The sequence below is a fragment of the Dunckerocampus dactyliophorus genome, chromosome 2 (genome assembly GCF_027744805.1).
Source record: "Dunckerocampus dactyliophorus isolate RoL2022-P2 chromosome 2, RoL_Ddac_1.1, whole genome shotgun sequence".
Lineage (NCBI taxonomy): Eukaryota > Metazoa > Chordata > Actinopteri > Syngnathiformes > Syngnathidae > Dunckerocampus > Dunckerocampus dactyliophorus.
Genome location: NC_072820.1, coordinates 43,915,970 through 43,936,663, shown reverse-complemented (window position 1 = coordinate 43,936,663; position 20,694 = coordinate 43,915,970). Strand labels below are relative to the sequence as shown.

The 20,694-nt window shown below is 40.7% G+C and overlaps 1 protein-coding gene across 2 annotated transcripts; it reads left to right on the top strand.

Annotated features, from left to right (window-relative positions):
* Positions 1-175: 175 nt before the first annotated feature.
* Positions 176-20,448, top strand: LOC129176477 (ras-related C3 botulinum toxin substrate 3). 2 transcript variants are annotated; one of them, XM_054766651.1, is made up of 6 exons: positions 176-382; positions 4,476-4,547; positions 7,859-7,976; positions 9,219-9,281; positions 12,393-12,552; positions 16,389-20,448. In XM_054766651.1, the coding sequence occupies exons 1-6, from the start codon at positions 348-350 to the stop codon at positions 16,517-16,519; spliced, it is 579 nt and encodes a 192-aa protein (XP_054622626.1). In that variant the 5' UTR covers positions 176-347; the 3' UTR covers positions 16,520-20,448. The 2 variants fall into 2 exon arrangements, with proteins under 2 accessions (XP_054622626.1, XP_054622624.1); XM_054766649.1 differs by lacking the exon at positions 9,219-9,281 and having other exon boundaries at positions 190-382.
* The last annotated feature ends 246 nt before the right edge of the window (positions 20,449-20,694 follow it).

Below are 20,694 nucleotides of genomic sequence, written 5' to 3'. Positions count from 1 at the left end.
CAATTTTTTGTTGATATTAATGCTGTATTTAAGTGATATCGAATTGATACCAACATTTGCAGTATCGCCGACTCCTATTCGGCACGCTTGAACGAATCATGTCGGAAGTAACCGGGCTGCGCCCCTCCCTTCTTCTACATTGACCACGCCTCTCTTTTCCCCTTTGAAGACTATGGGTTGGTCGGCACTTTCCGGAGCCGGTCGACAATACTCGTCATCTCCCCTTTCACTGCAGCTCCTTCGCCGAGCGGACTGGCCCGCTGCTCTCATCTGAGTCTTCGGCGCAGCCTCTCGGATCTATTAAACGACCAGTGCCGGCTCTCCGGAAGCCTCCAGCTTCAGTACAAATGCAAGCTATCAAATGCGTAGTGGTCGGCGACGGGTAAGAGCTCCCTAGTAGATAAATACTTATCCCGTGAGTCAGTGATGGTCTACGGATGGATGATGGGAGGATGCTATGTAGAAAAAGGGGTTGAGGCTCACAGATCTGTCGATCGCCCTCTATTTGCGCCCTCTTATACGCGAGATTTTTGCGCGTTTCTGCTTTTGTTCGCTCCTTCACGGCGGGTTCCAGTGTATCGTACGAGTAGAAAGCTGCTATCTATCTCGGGTTGCTATGCGGACCTCCTACACGCCTTGTAGGCCACCGGAGGCAGGCTGAAGTGCTGATGCACGCTTATGAATGTGTGGCCCTGTTACTAGCAGGCAGGCCCCGCTGCCCTAATTCTTCATTGCATGCATCTTTGTCATGGCGATATCAATACTTCATTATGAAACCACCAGCATGGAAGGTCAGTGTCATTTTGGAATATGCAGGACAGAACCTGCACAACCCTGAGTTAGCTGTTTAGAACAGTGATTCCCAATCACTGTGTCGCGGAGAAAGCGTCCACTTTCGCTAAATTGGTGCAAAAATGATTATTTATTTACAGCAAATAGTCTTTGTTCATCTATCTTTTATTGAAAGGTAGAACAATTATTTTTTTTTCTCCAGTAAATGGCATAAGGTACATAATTAACCTAATCATTTTTTCAGTGTACAATGGTACCTGGGTTAACGTCCGCCCCGGTTTTTACGTTAATGTCCTAAATTTGTGCTAAAATTTTGCCTTGACTTGCGTTTGCCCATTTGTTTAGCGTCCAAAACACTGTCCGGTTTGTTTACGCCGGCATCTTGGATGACGCGGCCAAGACGAAATCTCACAAGAATCACATTGAACGCGCGATGCATTGTGGGCCACGGGCGGCATTTTAGGACAACAGTTTGTTTATATCGGAGTTGCCGTAGTGAGACAAGGGCGCAAGACCTCCCAATTTTACGGCCGTCGTCATTTCAGAGGTATGTAAATGCGACGGGTGTGCCTCCGTCATCGGCTGCGGTGTACGCACATCTACTCCGGTTCCCGCGTGACTATCAACCCGGCGGCGCGTCGAGGGTGACACTCAGTGTTTCTGCCTGTCTCATTTTACATCCTTAACACTCATTTCTGCTTCCAACAACAAAACATAAGCATTCAAACTTACCATAGCATGTTCGCACGTCACCAGACACTTTATAAGGCATCCTCGCCGGCGCACTTCTGCGACGTCAGTGCAGCCAGCGATATTAATATTTAGTTTGATATATTTTTTTTACATTTTTTGCAAATTGTGGTTGGAGCAGAATAATGTGTTTATTTTGTTAATTGATAGTTTTGTGGGGGGGGGGGTCCGACAAAACTAGGCAAAAGTGATGTTAAATGCGACGTTGCTCAGTTAAACGCTCCATTCATTTGCCATATCTAATATTTTTGGGTGTCTAGATTTGATTTACATTCTTTTCTGTGGGAAAATTTGCTTTGGCTAAAGTTCGTTTTGGTTTGAGTCGGACCTTCTAGAATGCATTAATGATGTTAACCAAGGCACCAGTGGACTGTGTATACTTTTTGTATATGTGCCTTGGCTCATAAAGGTTGGGAAAGGTTTAGAAATGAGTTTTCTCTGACCGGTAGAAGGCCTCGGGGAAGACCCAGGACATGTTGGAGAGACTATGTCTCTCAACTGGTCTGGAAATGCCTCAGGATCTGCCGGGAGGAGCTGGACGAAGTAGCCGGACAGAGGGAAGTGTGGGCTTCACTGCTTAGGCTGCTGCCCCCGCGACCCGACCTCGGATAAGCGGTAGAAGATGGATGGATGAGTGTGGATGTGTTGCTGTGTTCGTGGGCTTTTTTACGCATACGTGTAGACCAATACAGAGATTTTACTGAACTGTTCTTCCTGGTGAAACACGCATGGGTGTCCAAAATGTGGCGCAGGGGCTATCTATGGCAGGTCATTGCAGAAAAATTTTGAAAAAGTGGACAAATAGAGCAAAAATGCATTATGTAACGAGAAAAAGCTCAAACGTTGATACTCAAAACTAATAAAAACACAAAGGTTTGTTTTTAAATAATTGTACAACAGCTGGGCAGCCCTGATGTGCAGTAAACAGACAAAGACAAGCAGATAAGACAAAAACAATGAGCTGGCATTGTTGAACTACAAGCTGGAACTATTAATGCTGACGCTCCTATTGAAAAGCCAGCATTTCAAGAAATGCTGCAAACGTTTGATAGACAATACCGACTACCTGTGAGAGAATACATGTCACAAACAATTACGCAACTTTACACAATGAAAGATTACAAAGTAAAGGAAATATTGCATTATTATGGCATGTTATTATTTATTATTATTATATATTATCAGAACAGTGGTTTATTTGGTCTCAGAAAATGTAGGAATTAATATCGCTTTTTCAATTTGTGGGACAATAAACATTTCAAAACGCACATACTTGGCTTTGTGACTCGGTTAAATAAAAAAAAAAAGTCTCATTTTTTCATTGTACTTTTCTTAAAATTGCTGTAAAAAAAAAACTTGTCTCGTCTTGTGGACCCAATCTCGTGCGGCGTCTCGTCTTGTCTCGTGACACCCCTATTCAACGCTGCTCCCGCTGTTTATTCATTGTATACTTTTTTGTATTCTTTTATTTGGTCATCGCTGCAAATGGCTGCCGTCTGTGCGTCGTGCCCCTCGAAGTGACGGCTTAAGTCTATTTCAAATAATATACAAAATGTAAACGTTTTTAAAAAGCTTAATGAATATTATTTCATCTAAACAGTAATGCAGGCATTTTTAAAATGTAATAACATATGAAATAAGAAAGTAAGGAATAATATATTAGCATGAAGAACGTGTTTTGATATTACATATTAAACATTTTAAATATGCTGTTAACAATTGTATAACATTAGTATTTTTGCCTATGTGTTAGGTCTTTATAGAACATAAATACACCCCCCCCCCATCAAAATAACCCCTCATAAAAGGCAATAAAGTGTGTAGTTTTTGTTTATTTTATCATTGATCAGCACAAAGCATAACACACACCAACCTATACTCTCTGTTGGATATTACATTGGCTGATGCTTTCACTGCTACTGTGTTATTATGGGCAATTAGGAGTGGCGTTCAAAGACACCACGTCATTTAAGTTGAAATCACATGTTTTGAGTGAATTTTCTGGGATTTCCGAGCACACTTAAAATGCAGCAAATTGTCTTTCCGCATTAAGAGTTACAAAGTGAGTGATAAGAATATCCACCCATTGATTTTCATTGCATTTCTGTTGATTTAGACCACACATACACGCATAACGAAGACGTTGTTGTGTTGTTCGGAGTGTCAGTGAACGCATCTCGCGGTCTGTCTCGTGACAATGAGGAAGTGTCGTTGCAAGGAATGGACTAGAGACGTGTTTGTTTGGAGTTGGAGATACATGTACGGTGTTGGAATTGCACTGCTGTTGATGTGTTCAGGTAAGCATAAAGTTATAAAAGGGAAGTAGGGAACTACACTGTGCCGCCGTCTGTCATCATAATAGAGAGCCGGCTTGCCATGACGCGTGTGCGTTAATTACTCTCAAAAAATGTAATGTAATTGATGAAATATATTTGTTACCGAAGTTAACGCGCTATTTTTGACTGGCCTACTATTTTCCTAACCATATTCAATTCCACAAATGTAACAAAAGCTTACTGTGAAAAAGAAACCCACAAAAAATGATCAGATCGGCAAGATTCAAAAAAAAATCGGATCGGATCGGAAGCCAAACAATGTGGATCGGGACATCCCTACTGTGGAGGCATGGACACAAAATCAGTCACTGCACACAGCCTACGTGTCCATGCACCACCTGGCGTTGTTTGTGAGGAGGTGAGAGGTCAGTTCTGCCTGTGATCACAAGTGTGTGTGTGTGTGCATGTGATGTGGGCGGGCGTATCAGGGGGCAACCGTGTCCCTCAGGCAATGTGAATGTAGGCCAGTGTCAGTGTGCCACTTACTAAAAGGCAGTAACGCGCACACGCACGCTACTGCATACATGTCGGTCCATTCACACTGATATTTTTTTATGTGCAACTGTATAACACATTTGTGTGTCCCTTGTGCCTCAGGGCTGTGGGTAAGACCTGTCTGCTGATTAGCTATACCACCAATGCATTCCCTGGTGAATACATCCCCACTGTGTAAGTAAGCACACTGTACACTGTCTTTATGGATGTAGAAATATTGCTATGCCATAACACATGTGTTGGCAGAAATGACTTATGAGCAGTATACCTAAGCATTATAAAGTTCTTGGTAAATATGGCAAAACACTACAAATAAGGGATGGGCATAATAATCAATAAACGTGTTACAAATGTTGATCAACTGAGGCAAAACTGAGTAAACTACTAGCAGAGGCATTGTTGGTTTAAAGCAGGAATTCTGAAAAGTCACTGAGAGGTCCTAATGTCCCATCAGAGTTATTATTATTATTATATGTCATCATATATTGATTTTTGTTAAACTGTCTTTTATTTGGCCATTCTTAGTATTAGTGTATGCCTACTACTGCTGTGCAGGGTGTCCCCTACAGTCTGGACACATGCGCAAAAACGCATACACCATATATTATATTTAATGCGTAATATAAATACATGTTTTGTCTTTCGAATTTAATTTAATAATTGTTATATTTTTCTTTTATTATTAAATATTTACATGTTTACATGTATTTAATTTTCATTATCTAAAAAATACAGTATATGATTTTTTGAAATGTTTGAATTAATTGTCAATTAAATAAGTATTCAGGCCACATTGGAAAAAAAATCAGAGATTTCGAGAATAAAGTCATAAATTTACGAGGAAAAAAAGTCGTAAATTTATGAGAAAAAAAGTTGTAATATTGCCTTTGCCCAAGGCCAAAGGTCACATAAGTCCCCCCTTGGCAATGCCAGTTACGACAGTATTAAAATAATCAGAGATTTCGCGAATAAAGTTGTAAATTTACGAGAAAAAAAACTTGGAATATTAAGAGAATAAAGTCGTAAATTTACGAGAATAAAGTTGTAAATTTACGAGAAAAAAAACTTGGAATATTACGAGAATAAAGTCGTAAATTTACGAGAATAGAGTTGTAAATTTACGAGAAAAAAATTGTCATGTTGAGAGAATAAAGCCATAAATGTACGAGAGACGGGGGGACTTACTCAATGTGACCGTTGGCCTTGGTCATGTGGTAATTTCATTAATTTATGACTTTTTTTCTCGTAAATTTACAACTTTATTCTCGTAAATGTACGACTTTATTCTCGAAAACTCAGATTTTGTTTTTTTCAATGTGGCCCTAATACGCCGTCCTATCAATTAAATTGACCTTTTTGTATGTACATTATATTTCTATGTGTATATCATATATGCGGATATTAGGGACACCCTGTTCATTAAAAGAAAATGGAGTGACTTGCAAGTTAGCATGTGAATACATCTACGCCTGTGCAGCCTCAGCATGACGAGGCAGAACCAGGATGCTTTCATATGTTAATGTGCCCATACTTTTCAGGAAACTCACTCAGGAAGCTTAAATCTTATAGACATTATTGGGCCCTATGAAGTCTGTTTTATTTTAAATTTTCCAAATTCCATTTTTTCCGTTTACATTTTTTAGAATTCCGTTTTTTTCCCTTATACACTTGATTTTACCATCATCGAGTGTGTGCATAAAATGTTGGCTAATTAATGCAAAGATCCTTACATTTATCGATACAATACATCATTGGCCAATTTTGCCCAGAAACAGATGTTGCTTAGCTAACTTTTCTAATGGGGCGCCAGCCTGTGCACACATTGCTATACAAAATCCTCAACAAACTGTAATGTCCGTGCTTGTGACTAAGGAAGACCTAGTCACCGATGCAGTTCCAATCGCTTTACAACACCCTTATTTTGTTTGGACACTTGGGACGTATTTCACTCACAACTTGCACGACGTCAGCGGGCATCCTAAAACGCTCACTTCCTTTAATTAACAAGCAGTAAAACACAACACGGTGTAAACACACTCATACAGCCTGAGTCGCGCACACACACAGCCGCATCAGTATGCTCTGCTAAGCTAAGCTAACCCCGCTAGCTTCCGTTCATGCTCCGTAAAGGACTTTTTAACAGTGACACCATTTCATTCACATAATGTCAATTTCCGCAAGATTCCGTGCTTAACAATAAGTTCCGTTTTTATTGTCCAATTCTGCGATTCCATTAACGTGGAAATCATAGGGCCCTAACTTTCTTATGTTGACTTTACATGTGAAGACGTTTAGTTTGGACACTCTGCTGCCCTTCTGGCCCAGATCGCTTTTATCATTGTTTTTTGTTTTTCACTTTGACAAGCATGTATTTGTTGGAAAATTGTTTCAGCATCATTTCTTTCAATTGTGGATATACACTGTACTTGTTCATCCATTTTCCATCCACGTTTACCTTGTTCTGGGCCACCGGCAGCTGAAGCCTATACCAGCTGACTTTGCGCAAAAAGTGGACTACACTCTGGGCTGTTGGTTGGACAGCTCTGTGTGGAGTTGGCATGTTCTCCCCATGCATGCATATTTATACGTACAACAACATATTTATACGTCTTTTCCTTTTTTTTTTGCGCTAGAGGCAAAAAGAGGTGATGACGCGATTCGCCACTAGTGCTTGTCACTTTCAGAGCAATTTTAAGCCATAAAAACGGCCACAAGGTGGCAGAAGTGCATTTGATAAGAGCTCGGCAGGGGTCGTAGATGGAAAAATCACACATGACAGTAAGGAGGAGGCGAGAGAGCGTGGAGGAGCGTAGCGTGCAGAAGGTTACGCATTGTAGGGAAATTTGAACGCATGCACACGCGTGCACACACATGCACACACATAGTTCTGTACCGAATGATCAAATTGTAAATAGTTCATTGTGTTATGTTGGTGTAGGTTGTTTTAGATATTTGAGCTGTCACAAAACCCCGTTTCCTTTTTTAGTCGGGAACTGATATTTTCCTGAAACTTACCTATGTTTTACTGCTCATTACTAAAGAACGGAAAAAGGAAGAAACTCTGTTTTTTTGCTGATGAAAGACAGGAGTCTAATCTTTCTTTTGGTAGGTTCCATGTTTATATAACCATAGAACACAATATTCTGTGTGCCTTGAAAGATCAGTCAAAATCGTCGAAAATGGCCGGTCATGAAGGGGTTGTCGTTTGAAAAATGGCTGGGATTGAATGAGTAAACAGTGAAAGTAAGTTTCGGGGTTTGTGTTTAGTACCACAACTGTGATTGATTTAGACCAATCCAGCGTGTACGTGGCCTCTCGCACAAAGTCAGCTGGGATAGGCTCCAACTTATCTGTGACCCTGAACAGGAGAAGTGGTAGAAAATGTGCGTATACCATACAAAATACACTTTTGGGGGACGGGGTGATAGGGAAATTCTATCAGCAAGTACATTTTTACTCACATCCCCATTCATCCTTTCCTACAGCTTTGACAACTACTCTGCCAATGTTATGGTGGATGGGAAACCAGTCAATCTGGGCCTTTGGGATACAGCTGGACAGGAGGACTACGATAGGCTCAGACCACTATCTTACCCACAGACGGTATTGAAATCCGCTCTCACCACGCCAAACTGCTAACAGACATCCTTCATCTGAAGGGCCAGTTGATACTATATTTTAATGTTTTTAGTGACATTTCACAATCTTTGGGATCTTGTTAACCATTCCCTCCTCTCAGTGGTTTGAAGGCATGCTTGTCTTACATATCCATGCTGCCCCGGGGCTTCGGGTCTACAGTTCCCAACAAGGAACTATAACAGCTTTGGAAATGTCAAGTATTGACTCTCCTGGTTGTCATTATTTATGTTTAAAAAAAATAACACTGTTGACTGTAAGTCACATGTCTTAAAATGAATACAGAACTTATTTTTGTTATGTTAAGAGCAAATTAGATAATCATATGGGTTGGAAAACATCTCACAGCACCTTGCTGCTACACGACAGGACAGAGGATTTTCGGCACGGGTGTCCAAAGGGCATCACGGGGGCCATTTTCATCCCACAGCTCGTTTTTATTGGCCCTCAGAATATGCTAAAGATAAAATGAAATCATTATTAATGAGATGCAGAGAAACCTTGGTTAGCATACGCCGGAAATAATCAAAAATGTACGCAAAAATGTTGCGTTGGTTGTGTAAATTTCCCAGTTCGCATCCCATCTAACTGTGTTGGGAACTTATTGTTATCGCAAAACCTCCCTGTTGGCAGCGTGCTTGCCTGGAAAGCGGAAGCGGAAGTCATTGTCCCCGTTCTCCGCCGCCTGTCTAGGACATCATCAGCGATTGACTCTGTAGTTCATTACTAACTAACACAGTTACGCCACAAGTCTCTGCTTTTCTTATTGATCACGGCTGCAAAATAGCCCACAATGGAGCCATAGAAAGTTGCGAGTGCCAGCATTTCAATAAAGAAGTTGAGAAACACGATTGAAATCACGAAATAACGCGTCGCAGAACATGACGTCATCATAGCAGCCTTTGTAATAGGTCTTTGTAACAGGCAATAGTTTAAACCCATCACAAAAAACAAAATAAGTATTATTACTATTCAACGAAAAATGGCATGTTCAGTATTTTAGCTTTATAACTTATAACTTTTAGTACTTTAAAGTTACCATTTTTTTATTGGACAGTGGCAATAACATAGCATACACAACTCGTGGATGTCAAAGCTGCTCCAACTGTTTCCAGTTTGCAGTTCCGTACGCATGAACACAATGCATGCGCACACACACACACACACCGATGTTGCACTCAACTAGCCATCTCTCTGGTTCTCTCCCAGGATGTGTTCTTGATATGCTTCTCCCTGGTCAGTCCGGCCTCCTTTGAGAACGTCCGAGCTAAGGTCAGTACGCTGACTGATCGCCCGACTACCCTCCTCCCTTTTATTCCCTCCACGCCGAGTCTGACCACAACGAGGCACATCTTTAGCTCCACCTGGCTTACCTTATCCACTCCCTCCCCACCTCTCCCGACCTTGGCTTACAACCCTCTGAATTTGAACTGATTCCCCTGTGGGACAGAATAAGGGTTGCAAGACGAGGTCAAACACTCTGCAGAGCGAGCGTGACGGCCCATTGGGGTTTCATCTGCTAAGCATCACGAGACGCTTTTCATTTGAAATCACACTCTTGCAAGGCTGGAAGCTCACTGTGTAGAATGTATATGGTCCCGGTCACATCGTGTGACGTGACTGGAGGTTGCCTGACGATTTTGCGGTCATACATCACACATGACTCACAGAAAATCAGGGATATTTGGCTTTTGGGTGAAATTTCAGAATGAACCTAAAATGAACTATATTACATTTACAGGTGAGCCTAATTTGACCATACACATGTCCAACTGTTCAACGTTTCAGTACTTTTTGCTCAACTTGCTGTTGTCTAACAAGGAGCTGGATGGAAATATTCACAGCAGATGACATTAAAAAAAACAAAAAACAGAAAGGCACTCTAAGCCAGAGCCGGCTGGCCCAATAGGCAATACACTCTTGGTCAAAATTTCAAGACCAGCTGAAAAATTGCAAGAATTAACATTTCGCATTGTTGGATATTAAGGAGGTTCTAAGTAGAGCATCAAAATGCAAAAAGAAGAAATGGGAGTGAGACTGAATGTTTTGAGTAAGCAATTTATTGCAAACAAGCAGTAAAGTGAAATCGACTGTTCATCAGCTGATCAAAAGTTTAAGACTTTAAAAGCCAAAATCTTGGCAAAAATGTGGATTCAGTGTCATTTTCTGTCAGGTATTCACAATGTCATGATCTCTTGATGGCAAAGGGAAAAAAGCTTTCTCTCTTTGAACGTCGTCGGATTGTTGAGCTGCATAAGCAAGGCCTCTCACCGCGTGCCATTTCTGCCGAGGTTGGACGCAGTAAGACATTTGAAAAGAACGATGGGACGATGGAAACCGAGTCGCAGCTAAAGTGGTAGACCCAAAAAAATTGTCACTGGAGGATCCCATTGGCTGTATGTGACGACACGGGACGATCCTTGGCCCAAATGAAGGTTGTTACTGGTGCCGAGTGCAGTCCAATAACCATCAGACGGCATCTGCGAGAGAAGGGTTTTAAGTCCATAAAATGTTTTCAAAGCCCTCGTCTCCTTCAACGCCACAAAATTGCCCATTTGGTATTTGCACGAGAGCACCAAACATGGGACATTGAAAGTTGGAAGAAAGTTGTATTCTCTGATGATAAAAAAATGTTACCTTGACGGTCCTGATGGCTTGACAAGGAGATCCCACCTGAGATGTTTTCCACACGGCACAGTAGAGGGGTGCCATCATGATCTGAGGTGCTATTTCCTTAATGGAACAATGGAGCTTCAGGTTGTGCAGGGGCGTCAAAGTATGTGGAGATATTGCAGGGGGCATCCTTCATGTGTGGTAATGACTAGCGTTTTCAACAGGACAACGCTGCAGTTCACAATGCCGCCTGACAAAGGACTCTCTGATGAGTAAAAATGTAACCTTGACGGTTCTGATGGCTTCCAACGTCACTGGCATGACAAAGATATCCCACCTGAGATGTTTTCCACACGGCACAGTGGAGGGGGGCACTCTGTGCCACTGATCATAATCTGGGGTGCATTTTCTTTCAATGGAAAAATGGAGCTTCAGGTTGTGCAGGGGCGTCACACGGCAGCTGGCTATGTGGAGATGTTACAGCGGCATCCCTTATGACTGAAGGCCGTCTTCTCACCTTCTTCCAGGACTTCTTCCAGAGGAATAACCTCACTCTTTTCGACCATCCTGCGTGTTACCCTGATCTAAATCCAATTGGGAACATTTGGAGATGGATGACAAGGGAAACTGACAAAAATGGACATCAGTTCCAGACAGTGGATGCCTTCCGTTCATTCATTCATTCTCACTAGCCTCCTGGAAACACTGGCATCCAAACTAATTTTTGAGATGATTAACATGAATGGAACAGCTACTCATTCCTGAGTCCTTTTTTTCCCCCAAGATTTTATTTCAATTTTAGGGAGGTTTCACGTTTTTTTTTTTTTTTAAGTTATGGTCTTAAACGTTTGATCATCTGATGAACAGCTTATTTCAGTTTAATGCTTGTTTGCAATAAATTGCTTACGTAATTTTTTTTTGTCTCACTCCCATTTCTTCTTTTTGCATCGTGAGGTTCTATTTAAAACCTCCTTAAGATCCAACATTGCAAAATGTAAATTCTTGCAATTTTTTAAACTGGTCTTAAAATGTTGACCAAGGAGTGTATAGGCAGATGCTAAAAGCGCCATGGCCTCCAGGGGGCGACAAAAAATCAGGAAAAATTCATTATCAATATAATTATATTAAAAGTTGTGATTACTGTTAACTCTAAAAATGTAAAAGCTCACATTGATTGAAATGTAACGCAATGCCCAATTAATATTACTATAAATGATAGTAAGTCTCATCATTTTTGCACATAGTTCTGCATGTAGTTGTATATAAGTATTCTACATAGCTTTTGTGTAGTATTTTATTTAGTTTTTGTATGTAATTATGGCGTAGAATGAATGTAGCTTATATAGAGAGTTATTGTGTGCGAACCATGTGGTTATTTAAAATATTTGATGTTGATTGTTGTATTTATAATTGATTACTATTATTATACAGTCCCGTATTTACAGGATTTTTATTTTGTAGTCAGTGTATTTATATTATATTTCAGATTGTTTTTTGGGGTAATTTCATAACCATGTAAATGGGTGAGAAAACTAAAGGTTAAACTGCATTTTACATTCATCCTGTAATTTCACCCAATAGCCAAATATCCCTAACTTTTTGTAAGTAGTTATTTTAAACACACGTGATGGTAATCATGGAAAGGCGTTCAACATTGTGCCTCTGTATGAAACTAACTGCTGTTTTTTTTCTCCTGTCACTGACTGGTATATGCATTTGTGCGGATGTGTGCATGTGATTGTCTGTGTGTGTCTGGGTGCGGGGCCTCAGTGGTACCCTGAAGTGAGACACCATTGCCCCAACACACCCATCATTCTGGTGGGCACCAAGCTGGACCTGCGAGATGACAAGGACACCATTGAGAGGCTGCGGGACAAGAAGCTCTCCCCTATCACCTACCCGCAGGGTCTGGCCATGGCAAGAGAGATTGGTGAGGTCACATTTGAGTCAACGGATGTAACATGAGCTGTGTTGAATGATAATAATACTGCCAAATTACATAATTTCCCTTTGAAAACAGTAATTGCATCAATATACACATAAAATGAAGGATTTGTTATGGAATCACAACCTACAGTGGTGTGAAAAAGTGTTTCCCCCTTCCTGTTTTCTTTTTTTGCATGTTTGTCACACTTAAATGTTAGTCAATGGCAACACAACTGAAAACAAAATGCAGTTTTTAAATGAAACCCTTTATTAAGTTAGAAATAAATCCAAACCTACATGGCCCTGTGTGAAAAAGTGATTGCCCCCTAAACCTAATAAGTGGTTGGGCCACCCTTAGCAGCAACAACTGCAATCAAGCGTTTGTGATAACTTGCAATGAGTCTCTTACAGCGCTGTGGAGGAATTTTGGCCCACTCATCTTTGCAGAAGATGAGTGTTGTCATTCAGCCACATTGGAGAGTTTTCCAGCATGAAGCGCCTTTTTAAGGTCATGCCACAACATCTCAATAGGATTCAGGTCAGGACTTTGACTAGGCCACTCCAAAGTCTTCATTTTGTTTTTCTTCAGCCATTCAGAGGTGGACTTGCTGGTGTGTTTTGGATCATTGTCCTGCTGCAGAAACCAAGTTGGTTTCAGCTTGAGGTCATGAACAGATGGCCGGACATTCTCCTTCAGGATTTTTTGGTAGACAGCAGAATTCATTGTTCCAAGTCTTCCAGGTCCTGAAAACAGACCCAGATCATCACACTACCACCACCAGATTTTACTGTTGGATGATGTTCTTTTTCTAAAATTCGCGTTACTTTTATGCCAAATGTAAACAAATGTTTCACACAGGGCCATGTAGCTTTGGATTTTTTTTTCCCTCAAAAATAAAAACGTTCATTTAAAAACTGCATTTTAAAAACTGCATTTTGTGTTCAGTTGTGTGAAATATTTAAGTGTGTCAAACAAAAAATAAGAAATCAGGAAGGGGGCAAACACTTTTTCACACCACTAAAAATGTCTACTAGATTTACCTCTTTTTATGTTTGTTCATAGACATTCTTTAGGACAATAACAGAGTAAATTAGTACAACTTAAAGGAATAAATCACTCAACCACCAAACCAGGAGAACATCAGCTAAAAGCTCAACCAAACCAATTTTAGGTAAACAGAAGACAATTGAAAATGCAAGCTCGTAAATGGGCAACGCGCGAGGCGAACAGTCCAATACCAGCATACTGTATGCCATAAATAACTTCTTAAAACAAAAGACTAATGTGACAAACATGGCATGGTTTGAGTGTCCATCAGTACACTTACCAAGTAGCATAGATACGGATGGATAAAATTGTTGGTACCCTTCTGTGAAAGAAAAAAAAAAACACAATGGGGGTGGTGATGGGCTGTACGCCAAACAAGTCGTATACACACACATGAAATTATGTTCTTCAAGTCAACCAATCACAGCCTTTACGGTTGAGGTTACTGTAATTTCCGGACTATTGAGCACACCTGAATGTACACCAAACCCACAAAATTTAAAGAGAAAAAAAAGATTTGTACATATATAGGCTGCACCTGCCTATAAGCTGCAGGTGTCCACATGATAACATGTGATATTTAGTAGAGATGTTACACAGAAAGATTTTTTTTAACTTTTAATTTAATAATTTTTTTTTTTCCAAACAGTGGCGAACAGTGCATGTAATATGACAAGTTAAACAGTAGCCTACCAGAAAAGTCATTCATCTCTGTCTTCATCCTCCTCCTGGGAAGTAAAACCACCAAAGTCGTCTTCTTCAGTGTCGGAATTGAACAGCCTCGTAATTCTTTCGTCACACACTTTGTCTGTCTGTCTCTCTCTCTCTTTCGTTGTCGCTCTCAGTGTCACTTTCGTATCGAGGCAAATTAGCCCTTAAGCTTGTGCTGTCCTCTTCATCACCCAGTAGTCCAGCCTTTCGAAAGCTGTTGGATTTTTTGACACTGCTCCACGCTGTCAAGGTCCACTGGCAGACTTAAGCAAAAGTTGCTAGATGGATCGCCTTTAACTTGAAAGCTGCATCATAAGCATTTCTTTGTGTGTTTTCCATGATGAAGGCATGTGCATGCAGCGTAAAATGGCTGTTCTGAAGCATACAAGATGTTGCGAGATTAGAGCTGGACAATAAATTAACCACATCACTGTATAAACTGCAGTGTTTAAAGCATGAGAAAAAAGTAGAGGCTTGAAATTATGGTAGATATTTTTGGTGATGCACGTCACGCTATGCAAGAGGGCTTGCAGGAGGAGGAGCAAGCCGATGTAGCACACACACTGGTGCCTCGACACAGGAATATACATAATCCGAGAGAAATTGCTTATCTGGATATTCAAGGGGTGAAAATGCGTACAAAAAATGTTGGCTGATCTGTGGTAGGGACACGTAGGGGCTGTCTACACGGAAACCTTTTCAGGTCAAAACGACAAAGTAGTTTATAGTTTCAGCCTATCATCCACATGAAAACAACGTTCTGGGTGAGCTGAAACAGTATCTTTTGAAAATGGCTGCCAGAGTGGTAAAATCCGAAAACGCAGGCTTGTCACTTCCGTATAGACGGCCGGACTGCTATTTTACAGAAACAGTGACATCACAGACCCGTCGCCGTCACGTGACCAGAAGTGAGCTTTGACAACAAGCCAACATATTTCGACAGACATGACTCAACCCAGTCGACACTCTCTGGGTATGTTGTTGTCTTATTCTCCAAAATGAATAGTATCAGTAATTCCATTTCGTCCGGAAAATGACGGACTTATGCGCCTGCGTTCTTTCTTCTTCTATAGTTTGGTGTGTCACGTGGTTTCGTCTGCGTGTCTGTTTACAGTGCCACACATAGATGTTCCTTGTGTATTACATCGTTTTCACCCAGTGATCCATCCCCGCCTGGATGCAAGTATTTTTTTCGCAAAAAAATCCCCAAAACATTCCCGTGTGGACAGGGCCTTAGCAATGCTGTGTTGACTAGTCCAGTAGGGATTATGAGAGCAAGCAGAAGGTAGTTCCGACCGGACTTCAAGATCTTCTCTGTCAGCTCATGTGTTGATCTGTTCAGATGTTGGGGCCCAATCTCGATGTTTGGGGGTGTCAGTGAAACCGCCCTACTGACCTCCTCCCCCCTTGCATCATTGTACTGTAAATGAGGTACAAAGTACTTAATCCATTTCCGTGATAGAAACTTCTTATTGTGGATACTTAACCACTGAGCAAGTAGTTGTTTCTCACTTGGTGTGAATGTGGGGTTTTGAAGAATCCATTTTTCCCACAGACGTTGACATAAGTGGTTGTCCACATGTAACCGGCCTGCTTCACACTGCACGCTTCGGGGCTCGAACACAGGACCTTCATCATGGGAGACGAAAGTGCTAACCACACGGTCAAAAGCCTGGACTGTCGACCGCACGTTCAGCGCAGCTCTTAAGGCAGAGAGAGTGAGGTTTTACCAACTTACACTTGCGCAGCCTCCCAGGCTGGCATCCATTACACTCACAACCAAAATCAAACCCAAAACTAAACATTGCTTGCACCTTTACTTGGGACTTTTGCCAGAGACACAAGGAGAATGGCCGATTACAAAAGATTTATGAACCCACAGCTTAGACTCAAGAAAGAACCAAGAACGTCACAACATTGTTTCAGCATACTGAAGTTCTGAAAGCGTGTCCTTTATTTCCAAACTTCTTTGGTGTTCAGGAGGTTGTTTTTGAAATGTTCCAAAAAGTCTTCAAGTATGAATAAAATTGCAGGCGCACTGATTCTCTCCAAATGACCAATGTGGACTTCTTGGACCTTAGGGGCTGTGAAGTACCTTGAGTGTTCGGCGCTGACCCAGCGAGGCCTGAAGACGGTGTTCGACGAAGCCATTCGAGCTGTGCTCTGCCCTCCGCCCGTGAAGAAGAGGGGGAAGAGGTGCACCATGTTCTGAGATGAAGACACTGCTGAAACATGTCGCCATCGAAAACAACCACTCCATCTCTGAGAGGATGGGGTGGGGAAACTAGGTTGAGTGAGTGTACACTGCTGAGATTGCTTCCTTTATATTGATGTTTTTTCAACGCAATATTGGTAACAGGATCAATATTTTCTCTGATTGTTTTAACATTGCTGAATAAGGTAAAAGACATTGACTGTACACCTGCTTTGTACTCATAGAACCACACCAAGTTCCCATGAGGGCTGATTTTGGTTTCTATTGCTCGTCTTTTGCAGCTTTGTCCTGTCTTTCTCAGTCATGCTTGCTTTTTGAATGAATGCAGTGTTGACTCGCTAGAGAGTGAACTGTGAATAAGTCTTAAGGTCACTGAGTAACTCCTAGTTTTTAGATTAGAGCAGAAACCTTTTCATCTCAAGACCCAAATGAGAAATTTGGTGCCCACACATCATTTTCAAGAAACATGACTCAAAAAGCTAGATATACGATCAATGAAATGGTGGCGATGAAATGGTTATGGCGTTTAATTTGCAGCCGAAACGTAATGATATTGTAGGTTTAGTAATGAACACAAATTTGAAAAAATTGAAAAACGGTTAAGTCATAATGACTTATGAAAATGTCAGTTAAAATGAGGAAAAAATGACCATATTAATTAATAGGACGGAATGATATGATATACTATAATTCAGTGTCATTGGTTTATAATGTAAACATAATAACTTCAAAGAAATATGAAATCAAAAAAGAGCGAATTAGATCATGAATTAAATTTAAGGAAAATTCTGGTTCATTATATTTGAATAGGTTTAGTGGTCATCAATAATGTTGTTTACAGATATCCGATTTTAGACTAAACATTTGTGGTTAAGACAAATACTGTACAACTCTATTATTAGATTTTAAAGCATTTGTATTTTAACACCTTAGAATCAACTGAATTAGCTGTGTCTGGTCAGTAACATTGTAGTGGAACCTTGATAAGGTCAGACGGAAACCGAAATGTATGAAAACTGAATACATTTTTCCCCATAAGAAAAAAATGTAAATGCAATTCATCTGTTCCAGACACCAAAAATATTAACACAAAACACATTTTATAGAGAATAATTATAGTTTTACATGCAGAAAACAAAGCAAAATACGGGAGGAGAGGAGGCACGGAAGAGCTGCGTGGACACTGTTTCATTCCACAGTTGTGGCCAAATGTTTTGAGAATGACACAAGTATTGGTTTTCACAAAGTTTGCTGTGTCAGTGTTTTTAGATCATTTTGTCAGATGTTACTATATTGTTCCCCAACCCACTTAGTTATCACTTTTGTCTTTGGGAAAGGCATTGTTCGTCACTGAACTGTTCTTGGATGGTTGGGGAAGTTGCTTTCGGAGGTGGTTTTGGTACCATACTTTATTCACGGCTGTGTTCTTAGGCAAAATTGTGGGTGAGCCCACTCCCTCGGCTGAGAAGCAACCCCACACATGAATGATTTCAGGATCCTTTACTATTGGCATGACACAGGACTGATTGTGGCGCTCATCTTTTCTTCTCTCAAATCAGAAACTAGTTTTGCCCCAGTCTTCAGGAGTCCAATAACTGTATATTTTGCAGAATACCAATCTGTCCCTGATGTTTTTCCTTGAGAGAGGGGACTTTTATGCGCCCTTCTTGACACCAGGCCATCTTCCAAAAGTCTTTGCCTCACTGTGTGAGCAGATGCACTCATGACTGCCTGCTACCATTCCTGAGCAAGCGCTTCACTGGTGGTGCCCCGATCTCATAGCTAAATCCGCGGAGACAGTCCACACCTGGAGCCCTGAAGCCCTGAAGCCTTCTTCACAAAAATTGAACCTCTCTCCTTATACTTCTTAAAGAATGGTTGGTTTAGGTGCCATCCTACTAGCAGCAATATCCTTGCCTGTGAAGCCCTTTTTGTGTTAACCAGTGATGACTGCACGCGTTTTCCTTGGTTAACAGAGGAAAAACAAAGATTTCAAACACCACCGTCACGTTTTAAAGCTTCCAGTCGGTTATTCTCACTTAATCAGGATGACAGTCATCGCCAGCCTTTGTCCTTGTCAACACTCTCACCTATGTTAACTAGAGAATTGCTAACATTATGTCAGCTGGTCCTTTTGTGGCAGGGCTGAAATGCAGTGGACATGTTTTTTGGGGGATTAAGTTCATTTTCATGACAAAATGGGAGTTTACAAATAATATCCATTTATCTTATCACTCTTCATAACATTCTGAAGTATATGGAAATTGCCATCATAAAAACTGAGGCAGAAGGCTTTGTAAAAATTAATGGTGTCATTCTCAAAACTTTGGGCCATGACTGTGTAGTGTGTCCCAAACATAACTTTAAAGAGTGCTCCCTTGAACTTTATTGTAAACTTCAGCAGCAGATGCAATCATCATTACTCACAATCTGTTCTGTGTCTCTGTTAAACCATTCCCCTTGCAACCCGTGCTAACTGGAAACCTTTACATTAACAGATGTACTTTGCTGTGACTCTTTTCTAGAATTCAGTTGTATTTGTCATCTCCTTTATCAAAGTTTTGGAACTTTCAACTGTTTTTTTTAGCCGTCCAAAATAAAGAAAGCACAGATTCCTCTAACGGCCAGAAATATGCACTTGTCCCTTGCTCTTTCGCAGTATGTGATGATTAACCAAACCTTCATTGCAGTTCACAGATTTACATCCTCCTCCCTTCTGATATTACTACACACACCTCTGAAATCAAGTGGTTAAGATGCCTGGGATAAACTAGACTTAGTTCCAGTAAATGTGGTCAAAAGCATAGTGTAATGAACCAGCACTTTCCTTATAAAGACTAAACACTGCATTAAAAAACGCAGCTTTCAATCAGATTCATACTGTCTTGTGAGGGCTGTTGACTTGGTATCCTTTGACTGGACTGCTAAGCGTAAAAAAGATACAAATCCTCAAATTACCTGTTTTGTTGTTTGTTGTCAAACATCTGCTGTTACTCGAGTACTTTTCGGGTAAGTCCATCTGAACTGTGAACATGTGACAGACAAGCATGCCAAACGTGGGGGCTGTGTACAACCTTGCTGCCTGAGTTCTGCCTCTGAGGGTGGAGGAGTTTGCATGAGTCTTAAAATATTCTGTCATTGTTTTGATGTCGTCAGTGTGCGTGCGTGCGCGCGTGTGTGTGTGTGCGCGCGCGCGTGGAAGAACATTGCTCAATAGTTTGGGGGAACTGCATTAAAAACAGTATTGTTTAAAGCCAAGTTTTTAGTGTCAGGTTTTTGGTACTATTTCATATTGTACTGCAGTAATACACACGACTGTCAACATGAATAGATTTAAAATGACACCTAGTGATGCACAAAAAAATTCATAGGAAAGGAATGCTTTATGAATACCTTAATGTACCTGATTATGTAGTTATTATTACTCTGAAATGATGCAAAGTGATTCATGTTGAAGTTAGAAGTGTTGCTGATGTTAAGAAAAAAAAACCATAACGGGGCTGATCTTAATCTGTGGAAAATAATGTTACTGTTTATGAAATAAATGCATTTCTGTATGGTTGCAGGGCTTCAGTGTGTCTGTCTCTCCCTGGTGGCCAGACGCAGCACTTTGTGGTAATGTTTATATTGGTTGGCATAGCATACTATGTGGTTGAACATAGTGTGTAGCCAGGACCAGCTAAGGAGTCGAAGTGTAGCTGACAAACGCAGCACCAATTCCTAATCTACTACTGCATGGAAATGATCTGGTTATTTGACACACTGTAATTCTTAGATGAGTTTCCAATGCATTGGCCATGTATGTATGTATGTAATGTAAGATGACTTGTATACTTGTTCCAATTGTATCTGTTTTTGTTTTGTTTTTTTAAATTCACGTCTGTGTGGTTTCAATTTTTGGAATACTAAATACAAATGTATATGTACATCCGACTTTTGGTCTTGATTTATTTGTCATATGACGTAACAATATTTGTAGAATCATAAAAGAACCTGGAATAAAGTAAGTTCATACAGACACTGACGTGGGTTATCTGACAATTTTGCCCATCATCCACAATCTTTATGTGAGACATGAACACACGTCTTTTTCTTTTCTGTGCATTGTAAAGATATAAAAACAGCAAAAAAAAAAAAAAAAGGCAGCTAATTAATGCACGTATTTGGCCTAA